Source organism: Hyaena hyaena, unplaced genomic scaffold, assembly GCF_003009895.1.
Source record: "Hyaena hyaena isolate Hyena2069 unplaced genomic scaffold, ASM300989v1 scaffold_150, whole genome shotgun sequence".
Classification (NCBI taxonomy): Eukaryota; Metazoa; Chordata; class Mammalia; order Carnivora; family Hyaenidae; genus Hyaena; species Hyaena hyaena.
The window spans coordinates 2,232,643-2,260,627 of NW_024080782.1; the positions used below are offsets into that span (position 1 = coordinate 2,232,643).

Sequence of the window (27,985 nt, forward strand, 5' to 3'; positions counted from 1 at the left end):
TGGGTCACTGCCCTCAAAATTAGAGATTTTGACATTAGAGATTTAGAAATTAGAGTAAATTAGAGAGGGAAACCTCATTGTGGTTTCCATTTACTCTTAGAATTAGGAATAATAGAACGAATCCCAGGCAGAGTTTTAGAAATTTTGCAATATTTTCTACTTCCCCAATTATTTCTGTTTGATGTTGTTAACCTGTTTTTGTTCTCTAACATTAATTAGATGTAAAAACTCTGAAAGCAAACTAAAATAAATAAATAAATGCCTCGAGCTAGCTTTTAGGGTCACAAAAGAAGGCAAGTTTGGGAAGAGCAGCCAGGCAGCTTGGTGGCAGTAATCAAGTAGTCAAATGGCTGGATTTCTGTAGCCTGCTAAATGAAGAAAGAGAGAAGAGGCACCAGAGTTAGCAGGCGGTCCAGGGAGCCAAAGTTCCAGTCCCGTGCTATACCATCAACAGCTTGTCCACATGCTCTCTCGTTCAGGAATCCTGCAGAGGCTGAGGGCATTTTATGAAGGTCTCAATGAGGAAGAAAGCTGAAGCCTGAGAATCTCGGAATGCTTCTGGAAGGCTGGATCTGCGCTTTGAACACAAACCTTAAACAACAGGGCTCTTTTGTGTGGTTTCTGATGGCTGACATGTGACCTAGTAAAACCAGCAACATGATCAGCCCACAATTCATTCATTTACTCAACAAATATTTATTGAGTTCTCTATGTACCAGGCAGTCAGTATCCTAGAACTAGGGAGGATAGTGTGGTGTACAAGACAAGCAAGGTCCCAGCCCTTGTAGGACTTACAGGCCAAAAAAAAAAAAAAAAAGCAAAAACAGGAGAATGAATAAATGAGATCACATGGCTGTGCCATGAAGGGTGGAGAGACTTCCACTGAGACTAGGAATCTGGGTTGCTGAGGTCAGAGTGGGGAGGCAGGGAACAGTCCACAGTGGGCCTTGCAGGCCAATGTAAGGGGTTCTGATGTCATACTTAAGGCAGTGGGGATCCAATGAAGGCCTTGAAAGAGGGGAATAAAGTGGGCTGATTTACTCTTTAAATGATAACTTTTAGCAGCTGTTCTGTGGTATAAACTGCTACGCCCAAAGTCAGAAGATGACCATAAATTCTGCAAATTCACTGAGGTCACTGCCAAAGCTCTTGAGTCCTATCTTGTTTCCCTGATAATTTTGTCAAATAAAGTAGTGTAACATGTAGTGGGAGCCAAATCTTGTTTCCCCCTTAATAGTTATGAGCTATAGGCAAGTTACTTACTTGTGCCTCAATTGTCTATCACAGCTGTGAGATGGGGATAATAAAAGTTCCTACCATCATACAATTGTGAAAATGACAATACATGTGGCTGGTACAATGTAGTAAGCATTCATAGATACTAGCCTTTATTACTTCTTTCAGAGGGTTACTGTGAGATAACGCCTGTGAGACGGGTTATGAAACCATAAAGACTATCTTAATGGCAGAATTCTCCCTTTCTTTTCCTTGTCTCTTACACGGAACACAGAACTCTGGGTATCCGAGGAGAGAGGCGCGAGGCCAAGCGCAGCCTCAAAGCGGTCATTGTCGTCGCCCCGCCCCGCCCCCGCCCGGAGCGCATCTCCATGGCAACGCGGGGCTTCGCCTCTTCCCGCCTCCTGGGACCCGCAGACCGGAAGCAGTCCGCTCCGGGGGCTTCTGGGAAAACAGCTTGCGAGCGGCGTTTCTGCGTCTGCTTTGGACAGCGAAGCTGCTGCGGATCCCGAGTTGGAGGTTTGCGAAAGAATGGGGGGAAGGTCGTGAGGGGGACGCTGGGCTAAGAGGCTGCGGTCCTTTTGGTAGGAGGAAGCGAAGAAACCTGGCGGGGACCTTCCTCGGCTTCCCGGGAGGCGCGGACAGGCCGCTGTCTCCGCATCCAGAAGCTGGGGGGCTGATAGAGGTAGATGGAAAGCCCAATCGGGCTTTCAGCATCATGGGAGAGTCCTCCATCTCCTGTGTCCTCCGCGACCCTCGCCTTTCCCCCTCCCCCATCGGCCGGTTTTGTTCTATTTCGAGGCCTGGCGTCTCGCGGAGGGTTCTGGGACTCGTTTTGGGCGGAGGTAGGAGAGGGCGGGCCTTGCGCGGAGGCTGCCGGGGCTTGTAGTTCGGCCCGACGCGGACGGAAGTGCCGTGACCCATACGTTGTTGGGGGCAGTGTGGCCTTTGGTCATCCGAAATCCGCCGCTGCGAGTGCGGTGTAGAGGCGCTGGAGGACGTCGGGGCGGGGGCGGGGTTTGCAGCGGAACTCTTGAGGGAGTGAGGCGACATCACCTGGGACGCGGTTCCCCGCCCAAACACTAGTGATCGCCGGCCTGCCCACCATCTACCTCTTTCACGGCCCACGAGCCGGCTGCAGTAAGAGAACATAAGAGGAAGATGAATTTCTTTTCTGTAGAATGATTGAGCCTTTGATAAGGTAGGATCCTGGAATAGGAACCCGCGCATCTGTTGGCTAAACCCTAGTTAGAAGGCCGCTACACTTCGGAGTACCTAATTAAACCTGTCTGCATTACTTGTCTGATAAGGGCTTTTCTGATAACTAGTCCTGTGAGGGTTACAGGAAGTTTTTTGAAATCATTGGTTTTCAGATCCTGGGCCTCGGTAGATACATTGAGTAGCTGCGTGGCTCGTTCCTAGTATGTGTTGTAAACAATGGCATGGGCATGACTATGCAAATACAAGGAAAGGATCAGAAATAGCACAAGGTTTTCCTGAGGGTAGAAGCTGGGGAAACAGTGAGTCATCCAGTGAGAGATGATGATTCTGGGCTACTGCAAGAAGTTAAGATGTTATGAGAGTACCTTTTCACTGTAATTGCTGTGATTAATGCCGGTCATTTCAGATTTAAATGTAGTTCTGGGGGTGGTGAGTGGCTGAATATTTGCATTTCGTGGCATCTAGTGGTTAGTTTTTCCAGTATTAATCTGTTACTGAGCAAGTAGATATTTTTTCACCTATATTTTGAGTTCAGGAAGTTCTTAAGAAATACTTCTTAACTCTTAAAAACCTGACTCTTAAAAAGTATTTTGTTAAGAAAATTTTAAGCAGATAACAGAAGAGCAGTCCCTGCTTTTGATTTGACCTACCTGTGTCCTGAGTTGGCATGCAAATAATGTGTTCCACGGTCAAACGCATTTAGAAAACACTGAGTTGGACTGGTCCTTGCTTGGAATCTTTTGATTATTGAACTAAGGTTTGTTGATTTAGTGGGTCATAGATTGGCAAACTTTTTCTAAAGGGCTAGATAGTAAATATTAGGTTTTTCAGACTATATGGTGTTTGTCGAAACTACTCAACTCTTGCCATTGTAGTGTGAACCGTGAACAAATACATAGAATTACTTAGGACACAGACATTTTAATTTTGTATTACTTTCACATGCCATGAAGTATTCTTGTGATTTTTTTTCAACTATGTAACAATGTGAAAAACTATTCTTAGTACAAACATTGTATAAAAATGGGCAGCAGGCCACATTTGGCTGTGAGCTGTAGTTTGCCAAATTCTGGTGTAGGTTATTGATTGGAATTTTTAATCCAGTAAGAAAACAAATATCTTTTACTTCCTTTATCAGCACATGTTCAAGTTCTTAGGATATTTGGTTTTTTATGTATTTTTTTTCTTTGTGCCTCAGGAGAGCCTGTGAAGAAGACGGTATTTCCCTGAGGCCTGTATCCTGCCTTGATTGACTTTTCTTGAAGTATTATAAATCAGGATGTCTGCACAGTCCGTGGAAGAAGATTCAATACTTATAATCCCAACTCCAGATGAAGAGGAAAAAATTCTGAGAGTGAAGTTGGAGGAAGATCCTGATGGTGAAGAGGGATCAAGCATCCCCTGGAACCATCTTCCTGATCCAGAGGTTTTCCGACAGCGATTCAGGCAGTTTGGCTACCAGGATTCACCTGGGCCCCGTGAAGCTGTGAGCCAGCTTCGAGAACTTTGCCGTCTGTGGCTCAGGCCAGAGACACACACAAAAGAACAAATCTTGGAGCTGGTAGTGCTGGAGCAGTTTGTTGCCATCCTGCCCAAGGAGCTGCAGACTTGGGTTCGAGAGCATCATCCGGAGAATGGAGAGGAGGCAGTGACGGTCCTGGAGGATTTAGAGAGTGAACTAGATGACCCTGAACAGCCGGTGAGTCTGCCTGTGTCACTGTCCTGGGGCAGAGGCCCTGGCATAGCAGTAGGCAGAGCTGCTGAGTTCATTCCACTCGACTAAGTTAGAATTATGTACATCCCTCCTGCCCCTGAACTGCTCGCCTCCAGCTATGCTTTGTCATATAGACCACTGCACTATCTGTTTTGTATGGTTTCTCTTAGGTGTTTTTAATTCTGAATCTCACCAAATTCCTTCTCCGCTGAACCAAAACTTCATTTTTTCCAGGTTTCTCTCCGTCGACGAAAACGGGAAGTTCTAGTAGAGGAGATAGTATCTCAAGAAGAAGCTCAGGGATTACCAAATTCTGAGCTCGATGCTGTGGAGAACCAGCTCAAGTGGGCATCCTGGGAGCTCCATTCCCTAAGGCACTGTGGTGAGGACCAAAACTCCCAAGTGGGCTCGAGGGTGAAAGAGAATGTGGGCCTTTTGTCCAGAACTCTATGCTTACCCCACTAGGGGGTATAGAACAATCACCTTAACCTAATTTTGTGGACATAGACAAACTATTGGGTCTTGATTTGATTCTTAAAACAGTTGGTTTGTGGACCTTCGGTGTTTTCATCTTAGACATTAATGTCATCAGCCTTTTCTCTCCTTTTACCTCTTTCTTGAAGATCTGCCTATTTCACATTGGCATTTGCCTTACTTTGAGCCAGCACCCACCTATAGATGAAGTCCCTCTATTTTGCACGCAGTATTTATTTGCCATCTGTTTCACATCCTTTTAATTTCCTGCCTAATCCTATTGGTATAATAAGCTTACATGAAGTCTCTTCAATCTACCTATTCTTTTCGTAGCTACCACTGAAGTCTTTCTAAATTTTTAGCCATTTTTTTTCCTCTAACACCTTGCCTAGATTCTTTTTTTTTTTCTAAGAAGCATGTTTTGTAGAAATGGTTTTGGGTGAAATTCTTCACATTTTCTAAGTATTTATGTAAAAATAGGCTCCATAGCTAAAATATGCTTTAAGTATAGAAGAATTAAATAAAAAGCTCAGATTTATAATAAATTGCTTAAAACTAGTCTTTCCAGTATATTGGCAGTTGACACCACATACTTTGTTCACTTTGATACAGCCTAGTATATTCCTAAAAGTGCTGGAGTCTTTTTCGTTTTTGAGACAGCTTTGGGAATCTCCCGTTGAGGTAGTTGTAGATTACTCCGGTCTGTGCCACAGCTGGAGTCTCTGGCGGTTTTCTTCCCACCTGAGGGGACTGTGCTCGTGAACCAAAACCGATGGGGTGGGGCTGACATCTGTTGGAAAGTGCTAATTTTACATGTTTCCCTGGACATTTTCCCTGGAATGAAGTTTGAGAACCACCATCCTTGGTCATTGGAGGCGGCATTTTTCTTGGGTAGAAAATTTCTCTCCTGCCTGAATTTTAGAATAACTTTCCCTCACTTGTAACTAGCTTCATTTCAGCAGTCTAGTCTTTACAACACTTAGGAACGTATTTCTGTGCCATTTGTTCCCACGTAACTTTAACACTTGATTTTCTGTTTGTTGTTCATGTCTCCAGGCCTCCCTGACCCCCTGCAGCCCTTCAGTCTCTCTGTTAGTCTTCTCTCTTGACTTTATTCCTTTCTTCATCATTTATTGTAGACTTGCTCACTATTTATTATCTGATTGTTGCAGCTCACCCTATAGTAACCCTTTGTACTCTTCAAGGCTGGAAGCTTCAGGAAAGTCTTAAATAACTGTGTCCTGTGGGTGGGTAATGGTATCTCATGTAGGTAATTAATTCAGGCTTTTGTTTCACTATACTTACTAACTGAGGCTTAAAAATAACTCCTCTAACTAAGTACCATGGCAAATACCAAGTAAGGTATTTTACAGGAAAACGTTCATTTCCTAAGGGCCTATTAAATATAAGTGTCCTGTCCTGAGTTAACAGGACAGCTTATCTTTGGTCTCTTATTATGACATCTGGGTTCTGCTCTTAGTGTAGTATTGGCCGTGACCTGCCTTGTCTCGCTCATTTCAGAAATAGTTACTTTTTGACAGATCACTTATTATTTACACCATTATATTTCGATGTAATTTCTCCTTTTCTCAAAGCAAAAGAATATTATAAAGATTTTCAAATGGCCAATTTTTGTATTTCCTATGAAATTTCATCCAGACCCAGCTGCATCACTTCGTCTGACAATCTTAGCATCTGCCATCTTCCTGTTCTGTTTCCTGACGAGTGTTGTAAAGCACACTGTTTGTGTTACCACTTTTATTCAAATACACCCTTTTAAATTCCTCATTATGGAGCATTCCATTACCCCCTTGGCCTCAGAAGCAGCCATTTAATTGGGGGGGGAGCACCCTTAGCACCAGTTTTCAGAGTAGTGTTTATAGATATATGCAAGCTTTTTACCGTTTGTTCACTTTTGCTACAGTTTTCTTCAGGTGTGTTCCCTCCCAGGATAGGAAATGAGTGATATTTACATTTTCTCTTTATTTCAGATGATGATGGTAGGACTGAAAATGGAGCCCTAGCTCCAAAGCCGGAGAGCCCTTCAGCGGTAGAATCTCATGAAGCTCCGGGCGCTGTCAGTATAGGTGTTCCTCAGATTTTTAAGTATGGAGAAGCCTGTTTCCCCAAGGGCAGATTTGAAAGAAAGAGAAACCCCTCTCGAAAGAAACAACATATATGTGATGAATGTGGAAAACACTTCAGTCAGGGCTCGGCCCTCATTCTCCATCAGAGAATCCACAGCGGGGAGAAGCCCTACGGCTGTGTTGAATGTGGGAAAGCATTCAGCAGAAGCTCCATCCTCGTGCAGCACCAGAGAGTCCATACTGGAGAAAAACCCTACAAATGTCTTGAATGTGGAAAAGCCTTTAGCCAGAATTCTGGGCTAATTAATCATCAGAGAATCCATACCGGGGAGAAACCTTATGAATGCGTTCAGTGTGGGAAATCTTATAGTCAGAGCTCAAATCTTTTTAGACATCAGCGAAGACACAATGCAGAAAAACTTCTGAATGTTGTGAAAGTTTAAGAAATTACAAAAAAAAATCAGCACTCAGGTCTTTTTCTTCAGAAATGAAGACAAAATTTAAAACATGAAATGATACATAGTAGTTTTATTTCCCTATATAGACTGTTAGAAAATCCACTGGGAAATGTAGAAAATCTTCACCCACCGTTATTTTATTTTACCTTGAAAGAAATGATATCATACCTGCCTAGAAACTGAAATTTTAAACCTAATTCAGGTGTTAATACCTAAATCTTCCATGTGATGTTTATATTATTATTTTTCCAAATAATGAACTACCTGATTCTTTGTCCCTTAAAAGTTTCTTTTTTAGACAGACATTATTTCTGTGTTGATCACTGAAATGTTCTTTGCAAGAATACATTCCCTTCTACATTAAAAGGCAACATAGGAATTATAAAATCTGAAAACCTAAATCATTTTTTTAAAAATGTACCCTTCTGCTTCCTTTTACCTAACTTGAATATGCATTCAGAAAATAGAAGATAAAGGATGACCAAAAGCCTCAAAGTAAAATGAGCCTTAAAACTCAGAAGTGATGGTGGTAAAACATCAAAAGTGAATGGGACACCTAGATTGGGGAAGGTAAAACAAATACTATGATCCAGGAATTGAAGTATATCAAGAATTTATCTCCATGTCATTATCTGCCTGCAGGAAAACAACTCAGAACACACTTATCCTGTCTGTAATTTGAAGGCATCCTGCTAATGCGAATGTTCTGTGTTATCGGTAGAAAGTGATCAGTGAGAACAATAAGCAGTTGTAAACTATGAGAGTAGAAATCCTAACACTAGGGAGGTATTTGTAGTGAACAGCAGTGTTGAAGGGCAAATGTAAACATGAAGGTAATGGTCTGTCTTGGCTTTTAGAAAACAAAAGAGACTTGAAGATCTAATTTACTATTTTGCCTTTCTTTTGGTGAAGGACAGAAAAGTCCATGACAGGTGGGCATCAAGTATCAGGTTTGCTGGTTTATTCCTTTGGTACAAAAGGGTTGCACAGCAGGCTATCGAAGCAGCCATGCATTTATTATTAAACATTTTCTACCGACGAGGCACTGTGCTAGGTACTGTAACCCTACCGTAGGTAGGTAGATGTTTCTTCCACTGTAAATCATCGGGGGTTTGGTCTGAAGCTGTTTCATGTGAGTGAGCTGCTTCCCTCCATCTGAGCAGCCCTGAGGGAGGTCACCTCTGAGATTCCCGGAGCCATAGTCCTCCTACCAGGGTGTTGTCTTTGGGGGAAAGGAAGACTCAGCTCAGACAGCTGACCAGCTCTCCAGCAATCTTCAGAGGTGAGTCTAAGATACTCCATCACGGTTTGGAGGTTTGTGGGTCTTTTAAAACTAATCAATCTCTAGTAGCATTGAGGTTGTACTTACATGTCAAGTTGAATGGATTGTTCTATTTAAGAAATAAACAATAGGTTATTAACAACTAGTTTATTAACTATCAGAATTGATTGAACTATTTTTTTTTTAATTTTAAGTCTTAACACATTTTAAAAAAATGTATAAAAGTAATACATTGTAGTAGTAGGATTATATACTCCTTGGCTGAGAATCCCAAGTACTGTGGTTTTACTGTTTAGTGGAAAACTCTGGAAGTTAAAATATAGAATATAAGAAAAGGCTTTTTTTAGTGGGCATTAATTGTGTGGAAAATGACCCATGTGAATAAAAAGATTTCATAGTTCCAGAGATTTTGGTTACATCTGGTGCTTGGATCAAATTTAAAAATGGAAAGTGAGATTTGCATGAGCCTGTTAAAAAGCATAGTAATAAATGCAAGGTCAGCTGGTGGAAAAGTGAGGCAGAATGGAGCTTGTTTATAGATTTTCTGGTAACAATTAATTATAAGAAATGTGCTTTATAGATTAAGATTTATTGAAGTATAAATATGTAGTAATGATATAATGTATTTTAAGTTATACAAGAAAATGTAGGGACTTTTGTTTTGGTCTTTTTCTCTTTGTGGCTGAGAGGAAACGAGTCAATGTCCAATAAAGCTATAAACTCCTCCGCTCTAAGATAAAATGATCTTGAGTTGGTTGACTTATTTATTTATAACTGGCTTCTTTCCAAGTAGGTTTTGAGGTGGCATATTTTTATACTGCTGTTGAGATGACAGAATTCTTAGGTCAGAGTAGGTAAGAAGGGAGCAACCTCTCAGTGGCTAGAATTTCACCCTGTTTTTTAGATCTTAACCTCTTTTCCATATACAAAGAAGCTTCCCTGTGGTACATTTGTCATAAATGCCAAAGATATTTGGTATAACGTCAGAGCTTAGAAAAAGCGGTGTTAGACTTCTCAAATACAAGTTTGTCTTGCCAGCTCTGATCCCTGTGTGTTGTTTATAAAGGATTCTGAGGCAAAGGCAAGGCTCTGTGGGGAAAATGGGCTGGACCTAAAAAGACTGGATTAGTGTGTATGGGTAAAGGAAGCAGCAGTCTCTGTACCCATCATCTCCCATTAGTCCAGATCCCGCTAGACAAATTGACTTAAAATTACTATTTGGTGATTTATTTATTTGGATATTAATTTACACCCCCACAGATCATTCTAGTTAGAAACTCTGGGGTCTGGCTGGCCTCTGATGAAGAGACCTGGCAGTTGCCAAGCAACACCATCTGTTTGGTTCGTAAAAGAACGGTCATTGTTACCGGCATGCAGACCACTGATAACTGCCCAGTGGCTACTGAGTGTTTGCTCTTATTATTGCTAAATTTTCTTCTGGTTTTCTTGGAGGTTAAACTCCCCAAATTCACACCCAGTTGGCATGTACTTGGTCATTTAGCAATATGTTTATCACATTGATGTGAATTGAAGGGAGGGTTCTGTGTATGGGAAGAATCTGCACTCCAGGCATTGGATCAGTCACCATGCCTATCTCACTTAGATTTGTAGTCAAGGAAAGGAAGAGTCAGAGATTGTGTGGCTTGCATGTGGCCAGTTAGAGCTAAATCTCAAATCTGGTTCTGTGAACTGACAGGAATATATATTTTTTCACAGTGTAGTGAGTGATGGCTGTTAAACCTGATTGAGAAACCTGCTTTTTTATGGTTAACAAATTTAAAAGCTTATTAATAAACATGTTCATTTGAATTTTCTACAGTACAGAAATGTTAATGAAAAAGGACATTCCTTTTCATAGTCATAGAAGGAATAATGACTTGGTTTGCTATTCTTTCAGACTTAGGCATATACATATTAAGCAAACATGTGTTCATAGCTGACACTTGTGGTTGCTGTATGCGGGCACTGTTGGAAGCGCTTTACCACGGATTAACTCTTAGTCCTCACAGCAACCATTTGAGGTAGGTACATATCTCCATTTTACATGTACTGCACTGAAACTTGCCTCCCTCCCACTTGGATGTAGACGTGGTTTTTTATGGCTACGTATCGTTCCATTGCATGAATACTGTAATTTATTTAACCAGCCCCTTCTTGATGGAAAATAGTTTTTTCCAATTTTTTAATTATAGATAAAGGTATAGTTATTAACATTCTTACCCATATATTTTACTGCCTGTGTGGATATTTCTGTAGGATAAATAGCTCAAAATAGATTTATTGGGTCAGAATGTGCACATTTGACATTTTGAGAAATAATCACCAAAAAGATGGTACCGATTTACAACTCGTATCAACAGAGTGCCTGTTTGCCTACACTCCCACCCACCCCAAATCCTGAAATATTTTTACCATTCTGGTGGGCAAAATTTGTCTTTCTTTTTGTTAATAAGGAGGAGCATCATTTTTATGTTTATTGCCCATTTGCGTTTCTTAATTGTGAATTGCCTTTGCCCATTTTTCTTTTTTTAATTAATTAATGACTACCATCTCATTTTACAAAACTTAAATGATACACAACTATAAGAGCAGAAAGACCCCCCCCCCTTTTTTTTTAGTACTTCCAATCTGGTTCCACTGTCTCGTTTCATAAACATCCATTTAGTTCCCTTTCTATACATTTCCATATTAATATACATACACATATAAATGCTCTTTTTACATAAGTAAGATCATGTATATGTATTCTGCAGCTTGCTTTTTTTTAAAATTTTTTGGTCTCAAAAACAGATCCTGAAGTCATTAAATTTCTTTAATGGTTGATTTGAATAGGATCCAGTACTATGAAAATCCCATTATTTAACTATTTCCTTATTTTTTCTCTTGCTATTACACTGCCAAAGTAAATGTCTTCTTCATACATTTTTGTGCATGTGTGTGAATTTCTTCCAGATGGAGTTGTATGAGGTGGATGATTGGGTCAAAGGATGTGCTTTCTGATTGACCCATCTTAGCCTTCCCAAAGGTCTTCATAACTTTTTATTTTCACCAAATGTACGGAAAGTGCTCATTTCCCCACATAGCCTTACCTACACTACGTAATTTTTTTCTGATGGGCAAAAAAAGAAAAACTCCTTTTGTATTTCCCTCATTAATGGTGAGGTTGAGGTTATTTTCATGTTTATTGGCCATTTTTATCATGGATTGTTTGTTCATATCCTTTACCTATAATAGCTTTTCTGTTGGGTTATGTGTGGATATATGTTGTTGGGTCTTTTGTTGTTGTTCAGCATCTCTTTCCCCATCCTCTGGTAACAGAATCCTTATTTATTGTGGGGAACCCATTCCCTGTGGCTCAGATGAGTATGTGACCAGGTCTGGCCTTCCTGAGTCCTGCAGCTTAGCCACAGTGATTAAAGAATGGGCATGTAACTCAAGCCAGGCTAAAGCGAGCTCTCAACAGAACTTCTGCTGGAACTATTGGAAAGAAGGCTCTACAGAGATCCCATGAACTAAGGATCGTAAGCCTGAATTTACACCATGTGGAGAGAGTCTGAGGAGAAATTCAGAGGCTATCAGAAAGGAATGAGAACTAAGTTCCGATGTCATTTTTCTGGAGGCCCTAGATCCAGCTGTGCCTAAAGCCTGCCCTACCTCCGAACTTTAAAGTTTTGTGAGCCAATAAAGTCCCTTTCTTGTTTAAAATACTGGATTGGGTTTCTGTCCTGATTAACATAGGTTATTTGTATTTTCTTATTGATTTGTAGAAAAGCTTTGTAATTCTAAATTCTAGACTTAACACTTTATGCGTTATATAGGTTAATAAAATTAGCATGGCCTTCCATGACTTGGCCTCTATCAACTTCTGCCATTTCTTACTCCACGGACTATACCACACTCATAATATGTTACATCCCAACAGTATCTAAACGTTGGTGTTGGGAATGTTTGTGGATGAAAGCTTTTCACGCAATTGTGTCTTTGGCATTTCTTTTCCATCCTTTGTACAGATTCATTAACCTGGGATTCGGACTGGGCACTACACTGCCAAGTCTATGCTGTACCCACCTCCAGCCATTGCATTTGGGGCATTCCCTTCAAGCATCCCTTGTATGTGACCCTTGAAGCCCCTCCCTATGACCATCGTCTCCCCCCGCCCCCCACCCCACCCCAGAACATTGTTCTCTGGGGCCCTCATTTTAAGTTGCTAATGTCCAAAACCTAGTTGTTAGGGTTTATATCTATTGCTTCTGTGGGTGGAAACTACCCATGGCAGTAGGGGGAATAAAAGCATGTTGTATGTCATATGATGAGTGGTTTGGAGAAAATAAATTGGAAGAGAAAAATTAGAGGAGAGAGAGGAATAATATAAAAAGCAAGCCACGAGGTTCCACACGTGGGCACAGCAAGTGTGAAGAACTTGATGGGGGAGCAGTGACTGATTTGTTCAAGAAACAGCAAGGGGGTGGAGCCACTGAAGCAGAATAATGAGGTAAAGTAGGGGGTGAAGCCAGGGAGTAAATGGGGTAAGGGTAGAGGGTGAGGGCACATCACGGAAGACCTGGTTAACCACTGGCAGGACTAAGACTTTTACTTTGAATGAGATGGGAAACCATTTGGGGGCAAAGGAGTAATATGACTAGGTGCTGAGAAGAGAACGAAGTGTCCAGTTACCTGTTTTCTTTAGATTCTTTGTTTGTGTTTTATTTAGTTTTGAGAGAGAGACAGAGACAGCGTGAGCAGGGGAGGGTCAGAGAGAGAGGGAGACCTAGAATCCGGAGACAGGCTCCAGGCTCTGAGCTGGCTGTCCGCACAGAGCCCGACGCGGGGCTCGAACCCACGAACCGTGAGATCAGGACCTGAGCTGAAGTTGGACGCTGAAGTGACTGCGCCACCCAGGCGCCCGCCCCTCTATAGATTGTTTAAGATGTTTCTTTGTGTATTTCCTTAATGAAGGTTAGAAATAAAAATCCTCCAAAAAGTCAGCCATGAGCCGACAATCCTTTTAACATTTTAATGTTCTCTCTATACCTACGTAAGTGATCTCTCTGTATCTGTCCCCATCTATACTTACTACACCAATATTTGCAACAGACGAACAAATTAGAAAAGAGTAAAGTGTCTGTATTTTGGTTTGTTAATGCCTTCTTTCCTCTTAACTTTGGATGCTCTGTGCTTCTCCCTGAATCCTCCCCTGGATCTAAGCTGTCCTCTCACACTTAGTCAAGGCATGCTCCCAACAGTCTTTTGTCTTGAATTATCGATTTTCCTCTCCAGGATTTTTCTGATTATTATGCAAATATGTTTTCTTTCTAAATCACAAACACATGGGGTGCCTGGGTGGCTCAGTCGGTTAAGCGTCCAACTTTGGCTCAGGTCATGATCTCACAGTTCATGGGTTCGAGCCCTGGGTCGGGCTCTGTGCTGACAGCTAGCTCAGAGCCTGGAGCCTGCTTCAGATTCTAGGTCTCCCTCTCTCTCTGACCTTCCCCTGCTCACGCTGTCTTTCTCTCTCTCTCAAAAATAAATAAAACATTTTAAAAACTTACACACAGAATTGGTTATGCCAAGATATGAGATCTAACCTGCCTGAACAAATACTACGAAATCTGTACTGCAAAGGCTGGGGGAAAGGATCCCTGAGAGATGAGAAACAAATGAAGCAAACTTGGTTGTCTCCGTTTACTACCTGGAGAGAGTTTTTAGGCCACAGCATGGGGAAGGAGAACTCAAGCGGACCCCGGCAGGCTTCCTGAGAAGATGGAGCAAGGGGTCCTGGGAGGCCAAGGTGGCTAGGCTAGCTTTTGCAGGGCAATGTACCAGATAGAGAGCTAGACAGAACCCTGGAGATCTACTCAAGTTGAGTACTCGTGAGCATGTTGTGGAGGAAAACTACCAGAAGGGGGAAAGAACCATCCAAAAGGATTAGAGGGAAAAATCAGTGGAACTCACAAAAGGTATCTGAGTAGAAAACCTTACAATTCACAGGGCATCAGTGTAGAGCGTTGGTTCTAAAGGGCAATTTTGCACCCTCCACCCCCACCCAGCCTGACATTTGGCAAAATCTGGAGACGTTTTTGTTTGTTACAACCAGAGAAGATGGGTTTTACTGGCATCTAGTAGGTAGAGGCTAGAGATGCTGCTAAACATTCTACAATGTGTAACAATAAATCACCCAGCTCTAAATACCAATAGTGCTGAGGCTCAGAAACTGGTTTCAAACAGTAGGAAGGGTCCTGCTTCCTTAGTGGACAAAAATGATCCTAGACTCATACTCCCTACAAGATGCTTAACAGCAAGACCTGAGAGGATAAAACTATCCAAATAATTTGAATACATTCCAGAACAAATCTCAAAAATATATAAAAAATATCCAGCACCCACCAAGGCACAATGCATAATGTCTGGCCTCTGATCAAAAATTATGAATCCTGCAAAGAGGCAGGAAAATACAACCCATAATAAGAAAAGTCAATCAAATCGGCCCAGAAATGACAAAGAATTAGTAGACAAGCACATTAAGATAATTATAACTTTATTCCATATGATCAAGAAGCTGGTGGAGACATTGAACATGTTTAGAGACATGAAAGGTCTAAAAAAGCAACCAAACTAAGCTTCTAGAGACAAAAACTACAATGTCTGAGATTAAAAAACAAAAAAGCACAGATGAGTTTCACTGGATAATACAGGTCCTGGGTGGCTCAGTTGTTTAAGCGCTGACTTCGGCTCAGGTGATAATCTTGGGGTTCATGAGTTCAAGCCCCGCGTTGGGCTCTGTGCTGACAGCTCAGAGCCTGGAGCCTGCTTCAGATTCTCTGTTTCGTTCTCTCTCTGTTCCTCCTCCTCTCACACTCTCTCTCTCTCTAAAATAAATAAACAAAAAATTAACTGGATAAAACAGAAGAAAGGAAGAGAAAAAAAAGCAATAGAAACCATCCAAAATGAAAAATAGAGGGGAAAAAAAAAACTCTGAGAAAAAATGAATAGAGCATCAACATGCTGTGGTACAACCTTAAGCACCCTGATATGTGTAATTGTAATTCGAGTCCTCAGAGGTGAGCGAGAGGAGGGATAGAGAAATATTTGAAAAAATAATCTATAGGATTCAGTTCTTATAGGGAAATTTATGGCAGTAAAACACATTAGAAAAATAAGTCTTAATTCAGTTACCTCAGCTTCCATCTTAAGAAACTAAAATAAAGGGCACCTGAGTGGCTCAGTTGGTTAAGCATTCTACTTCAGCTCAGGGCATGATCTCATGGTTTGTGGGTTCCAGCCCCATCTCAGGCTCTGTGCTGACAGCTCAGAGCCTAGAGCCTGCTTCAGATTCTGTGTCTCCCTCTCTCTCTCTCCCTCCCCTGCTCATGCCCCATCTCTATCTCTCAAAAATAAATATTTAAAAAGTTTTTTAAAAAAAGAAACCAAAATAAGAACAAATTAAGCCCAAAGAGAAGAAATAGCAAAGATTAGATTACAAATCAACAAAATAGCAGAAAAATAAGAGAAAAATTATATATATATGTACATATATATGTTTATATGTTTATTTTGAGAGAGAATGCAAAGAGTCAAGGTGGGGCCGAGAGGCAGAGAGAGAGAGAATCCCAAACAGGCTCTGCTATGGCAGCAAGGAGCTTGATGCAAGGCTCAAACCCACAAACTGAGATCATGACCTAAGCCAAAGTCAGACACATAACCGACTGAGCCACCCAGCTGCCTGTCTATATTCTTTTTAAACCAAAAGCTAACTTTTACAAAAGATTAATAAAATTAATAAACTTCTAGCCAGACTTATGGGGGGGGAGCAGGGGCGTGGGGAAAGAAAATACAAATTTCATCAGGAATAAGAGGTGACACTACCATACATTATACAAAAACTGTTTTTTTTTGTTTTTTTGTTTTTTTTTTTCTTAGAGAGAGTGCGAGTTGGGGAGAGGGGTAGAGAGAGAGAAAATGCTAAGCAGGCTCCATGCTCAGGGCAGAATCCCAGACCCTGGGATCATGACCTGAACCGAGATCAAGAGTCTGATATTCAACGGACTGAACCATGCAGGGCCCCCATTATAAAAATTCTTATCCACATAAAGAGATGTAAAGTTTGCTAACCTCCACATTGCTGATTCCAATACTCATTTATTAGACTTACATTACTTGAACCATCAGCCACAGTATTTTGCATAATTGACATATTTTCATTTGGCGTCAAGAACGTCTGCTTTTTCTCCACTTCATGGGGCATTTCTTCTCAGTCTCAATGCTGCTATTTCCTCATCTCTGTAGACTTCTATATGTTGGAGTGCCTGAGGATTCAGTGTTCAAATCCCTTTTCATGTCTACCTACATTCTCTTCCTAGGTGATCTCATCTCTTTAAATACTATCTATGACTGCAAAATCTGTATCTCAGCCTAGACCTCTTCTCTGAATTACGGCCTTATATCTTCCAGAAATATCTACTTTGATGCCTGCTTTAGTCTGGGTTCCTAAGAAAACAGAGCCTAAGATAAAAAACTTTATTGTTAATATTTTATTGGGGTGACGCAATCCCAGGAAGGATAAGTAAATGGGAGGTAATGAAGGGAAGGAGAACAAATACAAGTGGGTGTTGCTGAGCTGTCTATAGCTTCAGAACAGCTGTTTGCTTAGTCCCACTATGTTCAGAGAGCAAGTGCTATGGACTACTTCATCGCACCTCACCAGGGGGGAGAGGAGAAAAAAGACTGTTCCAGACTCTCCCTCCCTCTGCTCAGTTTCTCCCACAGGGCATGAATTCCTCCATACTTCCGGGGGGCACCATTCAGCCTGTCCAGCAGCCACCACTAGGAAGTCACACTCCAAGACAACACAACACGGGAGGAGTGGGAGTGGCTCCCTGTCCCTGCAGTCTCATGGGCTTGCGGCCTTAGGGGTGGATGTGCAGGCAATCTTCTTAGAGGGTTATCCATATGAGAACAGAATACCCACTCTGCAAACGGGAGGCAGTTTTTAAACTAGTTCGGTACAATGACTAACTTGGCATCTTAAATCTAACACGCCCTAACATCAAACCTTTAACTTGTCCCCAAACATGTTCTTCTTATAGTTTCCTTTATCTTAGAAAGTGGCAATTTTGTCCTTCCTGTGGCTCAGGCCAAGAACCTCCCTGCTTCCCTGCTTGCTGTATTTTACCCAGTTCTCAACACAGCAGCCAGATCATAGAAGTCAGACGACATTACTTTGGCTCGAAATCTCCTTCTCTGCCCTATTTAAATGTCAAAGGGGCACTGCAGGTGCCACTTACTCTTACACTATTCAGAAAAAAAAAAACCCTAGATAGATAGATAGATAGATAGATAGATAGATAGATAGATAGATAGATATCTGGATAGAAAAGCAGGTAGGGAATTGTTAAAAAAATTGTAATAAAATGTCAACATTTGGGGAATTGGGGTGAAGTGTATACAGGAATTCTTTGTACTATTCTTGCAATTTTCTATAAGTTTGAAATTATGTCAAAAGTCAAAGAAAATTTAGTAGCCCAGAAAGGGGGAGGGAGAATTATTAAAGGAAAATCAGGGTAGGTGCTATTATTGAGAAGGCTTGAGGCAGGGGAGGGGTGTAGGGGATACTGAGAAAGCAATTATAAGTATCCATTATAGTCACAATTTAAAATGATGATGTAGAGCTATGCTTATGGACATATAAAATGTTCATATTTACTTTAAAACGCCCAAAGATTTAGTTTATCATAATCGGTATCATTTTTGGAAAAAAGTACATATATATATATGTAGAATGGCACACACCGAAATTCTAGGTTTGCAAAATAGGCTTCCAGAGACAGTGACTTTTATCTTTATTCTTTTACATATTACCATTTTTTTTCCAATAAGCTAGCAGCACATTTATTATTATTTTTTATTTTTTATATATTTTATTTATTTATTTATTTATTTATTATTTTTTAAATTTTTTTTTATTTTATTTTTTTTTAGCTAGCAGCACATTTAAAATCAGCAAAAAAAATCAATAAAAGTTAAAAAGAAAATTCTCAGGTCAGGGGTCAGAAAATGTTTTCTGTAAAGGGCCAGATAATAAATATTTTCAGCTTTGGGGCCCTACAGTTTCTGTCACAACCATGCAACTCTGCCATTATAGCAAAACCCAGCCACAGATAACACACAAACATATGGGAGTGGCTGGGTTCCATTAAAACTTTACAAAAACAAGTGGCAGGCTGGCCTTCTTGTAGTACTTTGCTGACCCCTAATTTAGATGGATACTTTTTTCCCTAGAGTGTAGCTTACAGGCATGAAATGTTCTCATTCCTATAGAACTTTGTACGTGGCCCTCTGGACCAACTGATGATCTGAGAATTTCACTGGTCCCATGCAATTACCTGTATCATTGAGTAAGCAGACTAAATGAAATTCATTGAAAATATCTAACCAAAACCACATTTATAAACAAATAACAAATTCTTTGTCTAGAGAACTGTAATGTGATAAGTATACATTGTATGATATTGTAGATAGACTCAGTCTGTCATAGAACTGGATCCCTACTATTGGAAAAAGAATCCTTTTAATACACCCTGGAGGCTCGGTGGTAGCTCCTTGAAGCTGGAGTGATCAGGGGCCTAAAGGATATGTAGGAAGATGTGGAAAGATGGGTATGCCAAAATCCTATAGAAAGCCACACTTCTTCTGGTCTTATTCCAGGAATGAAATTTTCCTCTGTAAGGAGTATGATCCACAACTTCCATACAATTAGTTGGGTAATGGACCATATTTTCCAATTACCTTGAAGAGTTTGTGTAAGATGGGTTTATTTCTTCCATTAATGTCTGTAAATATTCCCCCACTGTGATATCTGGCTTGGAATATTTATTGGACAGATTTTAAATTATAGATAATTTCCTTAATAGACCCAGAACTATTCAAATTTTATATTTTTTCTTGTGTTTTCTTGTCTTTATGTCATATCTGTAATGGCTATAGATTTACACTAATGGCCACTTTGACATTCCTTAGACTGACAAATGGTGCTTTGTTCTTTCTCTTCCTTTTTTCTTTCTTTCTTTCTTTCTTTCTTTCTTTCTTTCTTTCTTTCTTTCTTTCTTTCTATCTTTGTTTCTTTCTTTCTTTCTTTCTTTTTTTTGTCAGTTTTGCTTGGGGGATTATCACTTGTCAGATTATCAAAAACTGAACTAAAATATTTGTTTTCTATTTCATTAATTCATGATCTATTTGTTTTCATTCACTCTTTTTTCTTTCATAGTTTATTGTCAAGTTGGTTTCCATATATCACCCAGTACTCATCCCAACAAGTGCCCTCCTCCATGCCCATCACCCTCCTTCCTCTCTCCTCCACCCCCATCAGCCCTCAGTTTGTTCTCAGTATTCAAGAGTCTCTCGTGGTTTGCCTCTCCCCCTCTCCCCAACTATTTTTCCCCTTCTCCTCCCCCATGGTCCTCTGTTAAGTTTCTCCTAATCCACCTATAAGTGAAAACATATGGTATCTGTCCTTCTCTGCCTGACTTACTTTGCTCAGCATTAACACCCTCAAGATGGATGTTGCTACAAATGGCCAGATTTCATTCTTTATCATTGCATTGTAGTATTCTATTGTAGAGATAAACCACATCTTCTTGATCCATTCATCTGTTGATGGACACTTAGGCTCTTACCATGTTTTGGCTATTGTGGAGAGTGCTGCTATGAACATTGGGGTACATGTGCTCCTATGCATCAGCACTCCTGTATCCTTTGGGTAATTTCCTAGCAGTGCTATTCCTGGGTCGTAGGGGAGTTCTATTGTTAATTTTTTGAGGAACCTACACCAGAGGAGCTGCACCAGTTTACATTCCCACCAACAGTGTAGGAGGGTGCCCGTTTCTCCACATCCTCATCAGCATCTATAGTCTCCTGATTTGTTCATTTTAGCCACTCTGACTGGTGTGAAGTGGTATCTCAGTGTGGTTTTGATCTGCATTTTTCTGATGATGAGGGATGCTGAACATCCTTTCATGTGTCTGTTAACCATCTGGATGTCCTCTTTGGAGACGTGTCTGTTCATGTCTTCTGCCCATTTCTTCAATCTCTTCTCATTTGAGTTTTGGAAGTGTGTGTGTGATTAAGAATTTGTCCATTTCTTCTACATTGTCCAGTTTGTTGGCATATAATTTTTCATCGTACTCCCTGATAATTGCTTGTATTTCTGAGGGATTGGTTGTAATAAGTCCATTTTCATTCATGATTTTGTCTATTTGGGTGCTCTCTCTTTTTCTTTTTTGAGAAGCTTGGCTAGAGGTTTGTCAATTTTGTTTATTTTTTCAAAAAACCAACTTTTGGTTTCATTGATCTGTTCAACTGGTTTGTTTTTTTTATTCTATATTGTTTATTTCTGAACTGATTTTTATTATTTTTCTTCTCTTACTGGGTTTGGGGTGCTCTTGTTGCTCTCCTCTAGTTCCTTCAGGTGCGCTGTTAGATTTTGTATTTGCACTTTTTCTAATGTCTTGAAATAGGCCTGGAGTGCAACGTACTTTCCTCTTAGGACTGCCTTTGCTGCATCCCATAGAGTTTGGATTGTTGTATTTTCATTTTCATTTGTTTCCATATATTTTTAAATTTCTTCTCTAATTGCCTGATTGGACCATTCATTCTTTAGTAGGGTGTTCTTTAACCTCCACGTTTTTGGAACTTTTCCAGACTTTTTCCTGTGGTTGATTTCAAGTTTCATAGCATTGTGATCTGAAAGTGTGCATGGTATGATCTCAATTCTTTTATATTTATTGAGGACTGCTTTATGTCACAGTATGTGATCTATCTTGGAGAAAGTGCCATGAACACTTGAGAAGAAAGTGAATTCAATGGCCTAAGGATGTAGAATTCTAAATATATCTGTCAAATCCATCTGGTCCAATGTGTCATTCAAGTTCATTGTTTCTTTAGTGATTTTCTGTCTAGTTGATCTATCCATTGCTGTAAGTGGAGTATTAAAGTCCCCTGCTATTAGCACATTCTTATCCATAAGATTGTTTCTGTTTGTGATTAATTGTTTTAATACATTTGGGTGATCCCGTATTCAGTATGTAGACATTTATAATTGTTAGCTCTTCCTGATGGATAGACCCTGTAATTATTATATAATGCCCTGTTTCATCCCTTGTTATTGCCTTTACTTTAAAGTCCAGTTTGTCTGATATAAGTAGGGCTACTCCAGCTTTCTTTTGACTTCCAGTAGCACAATAGATATTTCTCCATCCCTTTACTTTCAATCTGAAGGTGTCCTCAAGTCTAAAATGAGTCTCTTGTAGACAGCAAATAGATGGATTTTGGTTTTTTATCCATTCTGCTACCCTATGTCTTTTGATTGGGGCATTTAGTCCATTTACATTCAGTGTTATTGGAAAATATGGGTTTAGAGTCATTGTGTTCTTTGTAGGATTCATGCTTGTGGTGGTGTCTCTGGTACCTTGTGTTCCTTGCAACATTTCCCTCATAGAGTTCCCCTTAGGAGTTCTTGTAGGGCTGGTTTAGTGCTGATGAATTCTTTCAATTTTTGTTTATTTGGGAACACTTTTGTTTCTCCTTCTATTCTTTTTTTTCCTTTTTTTAAATTTTTAGAAAATGTTTATTGAGACAGTGAAACACAGCATGAGTGGCAGAGGGGCAGAGAAAGAGGAAGACACAGAATCCGAAACAGGCAGCAGGCTTTGAGGTGTCAGCACAGAGCCTGACGTAGGGCTTAAACCCATGAACCGTGAGATCATGACCTGAGCAGAAGTCGGATGCACAACCGACTGAGCCATCCAGGTGCCCCTCTCTCCTTCTATTCTGAATGACAGGCTTGCTGGATAGAGGATTCTTGGCTGCACATTTTTTCTGTTCATCACATTGAATATTTCCTGCCATTCCTTTCTGGCCTGTCAAGTTTTAGTAGATAGGTCCGTAACTACTTTGATAGGTTTCCCTTTATATGCTATGGCCCTTTTATCTCTAGATGCTTTCAGAATTCTATCTTTGTCCTTATATTTTGCCAGTTTCACTATGATATGTCATGTAGAAGAACGATTCAAGTTACATCTGAGAGGAGTTCTCTGTGCCTCTTGGATTTCAATGTCTGTTACCTTCCCCAGATTGGAGAAGTTTTCAGCTATAATTTGTTCAAGTATTCCTTCAGGGCCTTTCCCTCTCTCTTCCTCTTCTGGAATTTCTATGATACGCATATTGTTCAGTTTGATTGTATCACTCAGTTCTCGAACTCTCCTTTCGTGCTCCTGGATCAGTTTATCTGTCTTTTCCTCGGCTTCCTCTTTTTCTATAATTGTGTTTTCTAATTCACCAATTCTCCTGTCTGCCTCTTCAATCCCTGCATTCATGCCTCCATTTTATTATGTATCTCATTTATAGCATTTTTTAACTCATCACAACTATTTTTAAGCTCCATTGTCTTTGTAACAATAACTTCTCTAATGTCTTCCATGCCTTTTTCAAGCCCAGCGATTAATTTTATGACTATTGTTCTAAATTCTTGTTCAGTTATGTTGCTTATATCTGTTTTGAGCAGTTCTTGAGCTCTCATTTCTTCCTGGAATTTCTTTAGAGGAGAGTTCTTCCATTTCATTATTTTGGCTAGCTTTCTGTCTCTTGTTAGTTTTAAAAGTTTGTTATGTACTCTGCACTAGTGAGTACTTCCATATTAAAGAAGGCTCATTGACTGTCCAGGGCCTGTCCATTCAGGAAGTGTTCTTTCAATGGTGTTTCTTGGTCTCTCTTGTTGAGATTTTGGTTATTTTATTTCCCTATTCGTAGTGGTATTTGGGCTCTCCACCATGTGTACTTTGGTTTGTTTCTTGAGGTAGCCTTAGAAAGGAAAACAGACAGACAAACACACAGGTAACAAAGGCACACAAATGGACAGACAAATCCAACAAACAAGCAAACCAAAAGGGAAAAAGAAAAAAAGAAAAAGAAAAAAGAAAAAACCCAAAAGATAAAGGACACTCTAAAAGCATAAAAACAGAATTCCCAGCTACAAATAAAGAGCAGGGTGTATGTAGTGCTGATGGAAGTGCATATACAAAGAGAGAAATGATGGCGGGGAGAAAGCAAAATTGGACAATGACCAGGCAGAGAGACTAAGAGGCTTAATTCAGAGAAAGAGGAGAATATGGTAGGAGGTGAGGGGAAAGAAACAAAGATAATGTTACTCAGAGAAACTATATAGTCTGATTACTCCAGAGAGAGAGAGAGATAGAAAGGTAGTGGGGGAGGTGTAGAATATACATCTAGAGAATGGATTAAATGTGACTGTTTAAGCAAACCAATGACCAGAGCAGAGGAGAGGGATATGAATGAGACAAGGGAAAATATATCTGAATATAAAGAGTTGATCTAGAATTAATCATGTCAGCGCATCCATGTTGGTATTGCTCCAGGATCCAGTAAAAAAAAAAAAGAACAGCTCGCTAGCGGGGATGGGCGTGGTTTGGTGTAGGAGGGTCTTAACTTCCACTGTGGTCCCAGGGGCCGCTCCCTGAGGTCCCACCTTGGTGGATGTGGGGAGAAAAATGGTGGCTCCCCAGTCCCTTCTCGAACCAAGCATTGCAAATCACTGTTTTGGATCCGAGCTCCCTGTGCTGTAGGCGTAGCCAAGGTGGGCTGTGATCTATGCCCCAAGCCCCACCTTGTTTCCAGGTCTTAATCTGCGTGTTTTATTGATACCGCCCGAAATATAATCCCGCAGGCCAGGCCGCTCGCAGCCGGGAATCGAGCTGGGAGAACAGCAGAGCAGTTTCTCCTGGCGCTGCCTGGGACGGGGCACCCACCCAAAGTCAGGGCCACAGCTAGAAATAGGATCACTCTCTGTCCTGAGCCGAGGTTTTTCTCTTCTCCAGGGACAATCTATGAGCAGTTTCAGCTGCTCTTTCTCTTCCTCTCGACTCTTTGTGGCTCCTGGTGAAGGGGATTCCCTCCCCTCCCTCTGGGTCTCCTGGTCCTGGCATGGTAACTCATGCACCTATGAGGTTGTCTTCTTAGTGGACTCTGTCTCTTTTCCTCCCAGACTCCTGCAGTTCAGTGTCCTATAGCTTCAGGCCTTCTCTGTTTGAGAGATGGGGCGAGCGAAATGTACGGAGCTCCCTACTTCTCTGCCATCTTGCCTCCCTCCATCACCCTTTTTTTTTTTAAAGACACTTTTCATTTTCTGTCAACTGTATTTCCATTTCGTGTTTAAGAGTCTGTGGAAGAACAGTCTAAGCCCATGAGTGGTCATTCCTATCCACACAGTGGCCTGAGCAGTGTGAGCTGCAGACCAGTCCTCAGTGGCAGGCTGAGCGCTCCAGAGGGCATTGCACTTTCAGAGCAGTCAGGGAACTCAGGTTGAGAAGCAGTAAATTCAGGAGCTGGAGAAGTCCATTCACCCTGAAAGTCCTTTGTGGTCATAGCCTTTTCAGCAAGCCTTTTCATGGCCTGCTCTTTTTGTACAACCTCTTCAGAATCTCTGTAGAAGCAGAGGTCAGGCATGACATCCTGGAGGTGTTCATGGAAATATGGTGCCACGCATGTGCATAACTCTGTGGGCCGGTATCTACCTCATCAGATTCAGTGAATCAGCTTCATTGCTGCACGGGATGGCAAAGTCCACAAAGAGCAGATGAGTTTGTGTTAAACATGGCAACAGTAGGCAGGCCAACACAAGACACCGCTGTGAGAGGCTAGTAGTCAGCCCTGGGATGAGTAACCATCAGAAGTCTTGGCGTCTGTAAGGCTGTCTGGATCTGGGTAGTGAAGATTTCAGGAGAACAGTGGGCAGCAATAGGGGTGTGTGGGGTGATTTCTAGAGAGTGTGTTGTAAGCCCTGAGAAAGTGAATGGGGTAAGTGCTGAAACATCAGTGATGTTCAAGACTGTTGGATGCGATAGCACTATAAGAACAGAGCCCCACGATCTCCCAGGAGCCAGGTATACGTGCTGCTGAAGCGAGCACACCCAGGAGCCAGTTAGGAGACAGACCCATTGTAATTGCCTAGCAGTCTTTGAAACTGTACATCTCCCCTACATACTTTCACTTAAACACCAGAAGTGTTTGGTCTGTATCTGGAGGCTCTTTGTGTTTTCCTCCCATGCTTTAACATTCTTTGATTTTTATATATATATATATATATATGATTTTTATATCATATATATATATAATTTTTTAATTTATTTCTGAGAGAGAGAGACAACGTGAGCAGGGGCAGGTCAGAGAGAGAGGGAGATACAGAATCTGAAGCAGGCTCCAGGCTCTGAGGTAGCTGTCAGCACAGAGCCTGATGTGGGCTCGAATCCACAAACCGTGAGATCATGACCTGAGCTGAAGTTGGACGCTTAACCGACTGAGCCACCCAGGCTCCCCCATTCTTTGATGTTTATACCTGGCGAACATAAAGTGAAGACCATGTACAGTTGGTTGCTGCTGCTGTTTTGCTGGCAGAGGCAGCCCTGCACATCCGCTCAGTCTAAATGTCTGAGAACATTTTCTTCAGTGCGCGGCTACAGGGGTGGTTCCAGGGACAGCAGCAAACTTCAGCCTAACTTGCTGGCCAGTATTCCTGGGGGCCATGATATTGACAGCAGTTGTGTTTCAATGGCAACAATGACATGAGCTGCCAGCAGAAGATTCTCTGAGGTTCTCTTCAGATTTATGATAACGATGCCATCACTTTTCCTTTTGTGGATGTGCTGTTCCATTTAGGAGTCAAGTTGGTGCCACCTAAGTGGGTTCCTGCTACAAGGAATTTGAGAAGACCCTGTTCCTTCATTTGCAGGACAGCAAACATTCTGGACATTGTGCAAACTTCCTTGTAAGTTACAACTGGAACACAGAACAGCAGTGCATGAAATTCTCTCTACATTCTTTCTTTAGATTTACTTGCTATTCTTTTATAACTTCTTCCAATGGATATTTATATTATTGAATTGTACCCCTTTCTTTCCTAATACATGCACTGAGTGCTATACATTTCTTTTTAAATTTAATCTGTATTTATTTTTAAAATAAATTTCTCTTTAATCAGGGCTTTAGTTGTATTCTATAGTTTCTATTTTTATCTTGACAAAAATACCTTTGAAATTTCCATTATGCTTGCTTCTTTTATTCATCGGTTATTTATTTATTTTTTAAAGTTTATTTATTTTGAGAGAGAGAGAGAGAGAGTGTGTGTGTGTGTGTACAAGTGGGGGAGAGGCAGAGAGAGGCAATCTCAAGCAGGCTTCACACTGTCAGCCTGATGTGGGGCTCCTGTTGTGGGGCTCAAACTCACAAACCGTGAGATCACTGAACACTTAACCAACTGAGCCACCCAGGTGCCCCACTTGTATGTGACTTAAACTGTCTTAATTTCCAAACATTTGGGAATTTTTTAAAATGTATATGTGTGTGTTACTGATTTCTAGCTAACTTCATTGTTGTCTGAAAACATATGCTAAGTCTTGCTGTCCAATGTGGTAGCCACTAACCAGATGTGGCTATTTAAATTAATTAGAATTAAATAAAATGAAATTCATCAGGCACATTAGCTACATTTTAAAATGTGAACAATACTGACAAGAACATAAAAAGTTCTATTGGACATCACTGCTCTAAATTATTTAAATCTGATGAAATTTGTTGAGGCTTGCTTTACAAACAAGCACATGGTAAGTTTTGGTAAATGCTCTGCACACCTTAAAGAGGTTTTCTGTCATTGTTGGTTGCATTGTTATCTATATGTCAATTAGGTCATTTTGTTAATTATATTATCCACATATACTATATTCTTTTTTTTTTTAAGTTTATTTATTTATTTTGAGAGAGAGAAAGGGAGAGAGAGAATCCCAAGCAGGCTCCAAACTCAGCAGAGAGCCCGATCTCATAACCATGAGATTATTACCTGAGCCAGTATCAAGGGTCAGCGGCTTAACTGACTGAGTCACCCAGGCATCCTCACACTTCTCTATTACTCTAGAGATTACAACATGCATTCTTGGTTTATTAGAATCCATTATGTACTTAGGTCCTGATTGGAGGCATTATTATATTTTCTTATAATCCATCTTCATTTAGATTTGCCCTCAGATTTACACTTTCCACATGGCTCTTCATTTCTTCCTAAACTTGTTTTCAGTCTGGAATCATTTCCCTTATTTCTAAAGAACTTCCTTTAGTATTCGTTTGAATCTACGGGCAGTGAATTCTCTTTTGTTTATCTGGATATGTCTTTACATTGCCTTTAAAATTTTTTAATTTAATTAATTAATTAATTAATTTGTTTTTTTGCGTATAGCTGACATACAATGTCACACTAGTTTCAGATGTATAACATAGTGACTCAACATCTCTACGTGTTATATACTATGCTCACAAGTGTAGCTATATGTCACCATACAGATTGCCTTTACTTTTAAAAGTTATACTTTCAAGATATTACATGATCTTCTGGTATTATGTTGAGAAGTTAATCCTCATCCTTATTTATTGTTTATTTGAATAAATGTGGGTTTTTTCT

At 40.6% G+C, this 27,985-nt stretch overlaps 1 protein-coding gene and 1 pseudogene across 4 annotated transcripts; one reads left to right on the top strand and one right to left on the bottom strand.

The window, feature by feature from the left end:
- The first annotated feature begins 1,523 nt into the window (after positions 1–1,523).
- ZNF24 (zinc finger protein 24) lies at positions 1,524–12,180 on the top strand. Of its 4 annotated transcripts, none has more exons than XR_005529610.1 (5): positions 1,524–1,755; positions 3,656–4,156; positions 4,406–4,553; positions 6,637–10,493; positions 11,791–12,180. XR_005529610.1 is itself a non-coding variant. In XM_039238878.1 (4 exons), exons 2-4 carry the CDS (start codon positions 3,737–3,739, stop codon positions 7,173–7,175), a joined length of 1,107 nt encoding a protein of 368 aa, XP_039094809.1. In that variant the 5' UTR covers positions 1,524–1,755; positions 3,656–3,736; the 3' UTR covers positions 7,176–12,180. The 4 variants fall into 4 exon arrangements, 2 of the variants coding, with proteins under 2 accessions (XP_039094809.1, XP_039094810.1); XR_005529611.1 differs by having other exon boundaries at positions 6,637–8,472; positions 10,370–12,180; XM_039238878.1 differs by having other exon boundaries at positions 6,637–12,180.
- A 12,487-nt stretch (positions 12,181–24,667) lies between these two features.
- Positions 24,668–26,287, bottom strand: LOC120236264 (annotated as a pseudogene).
- Positions 26,288–27,985: the final 1,698 nt, after the last annotated feature.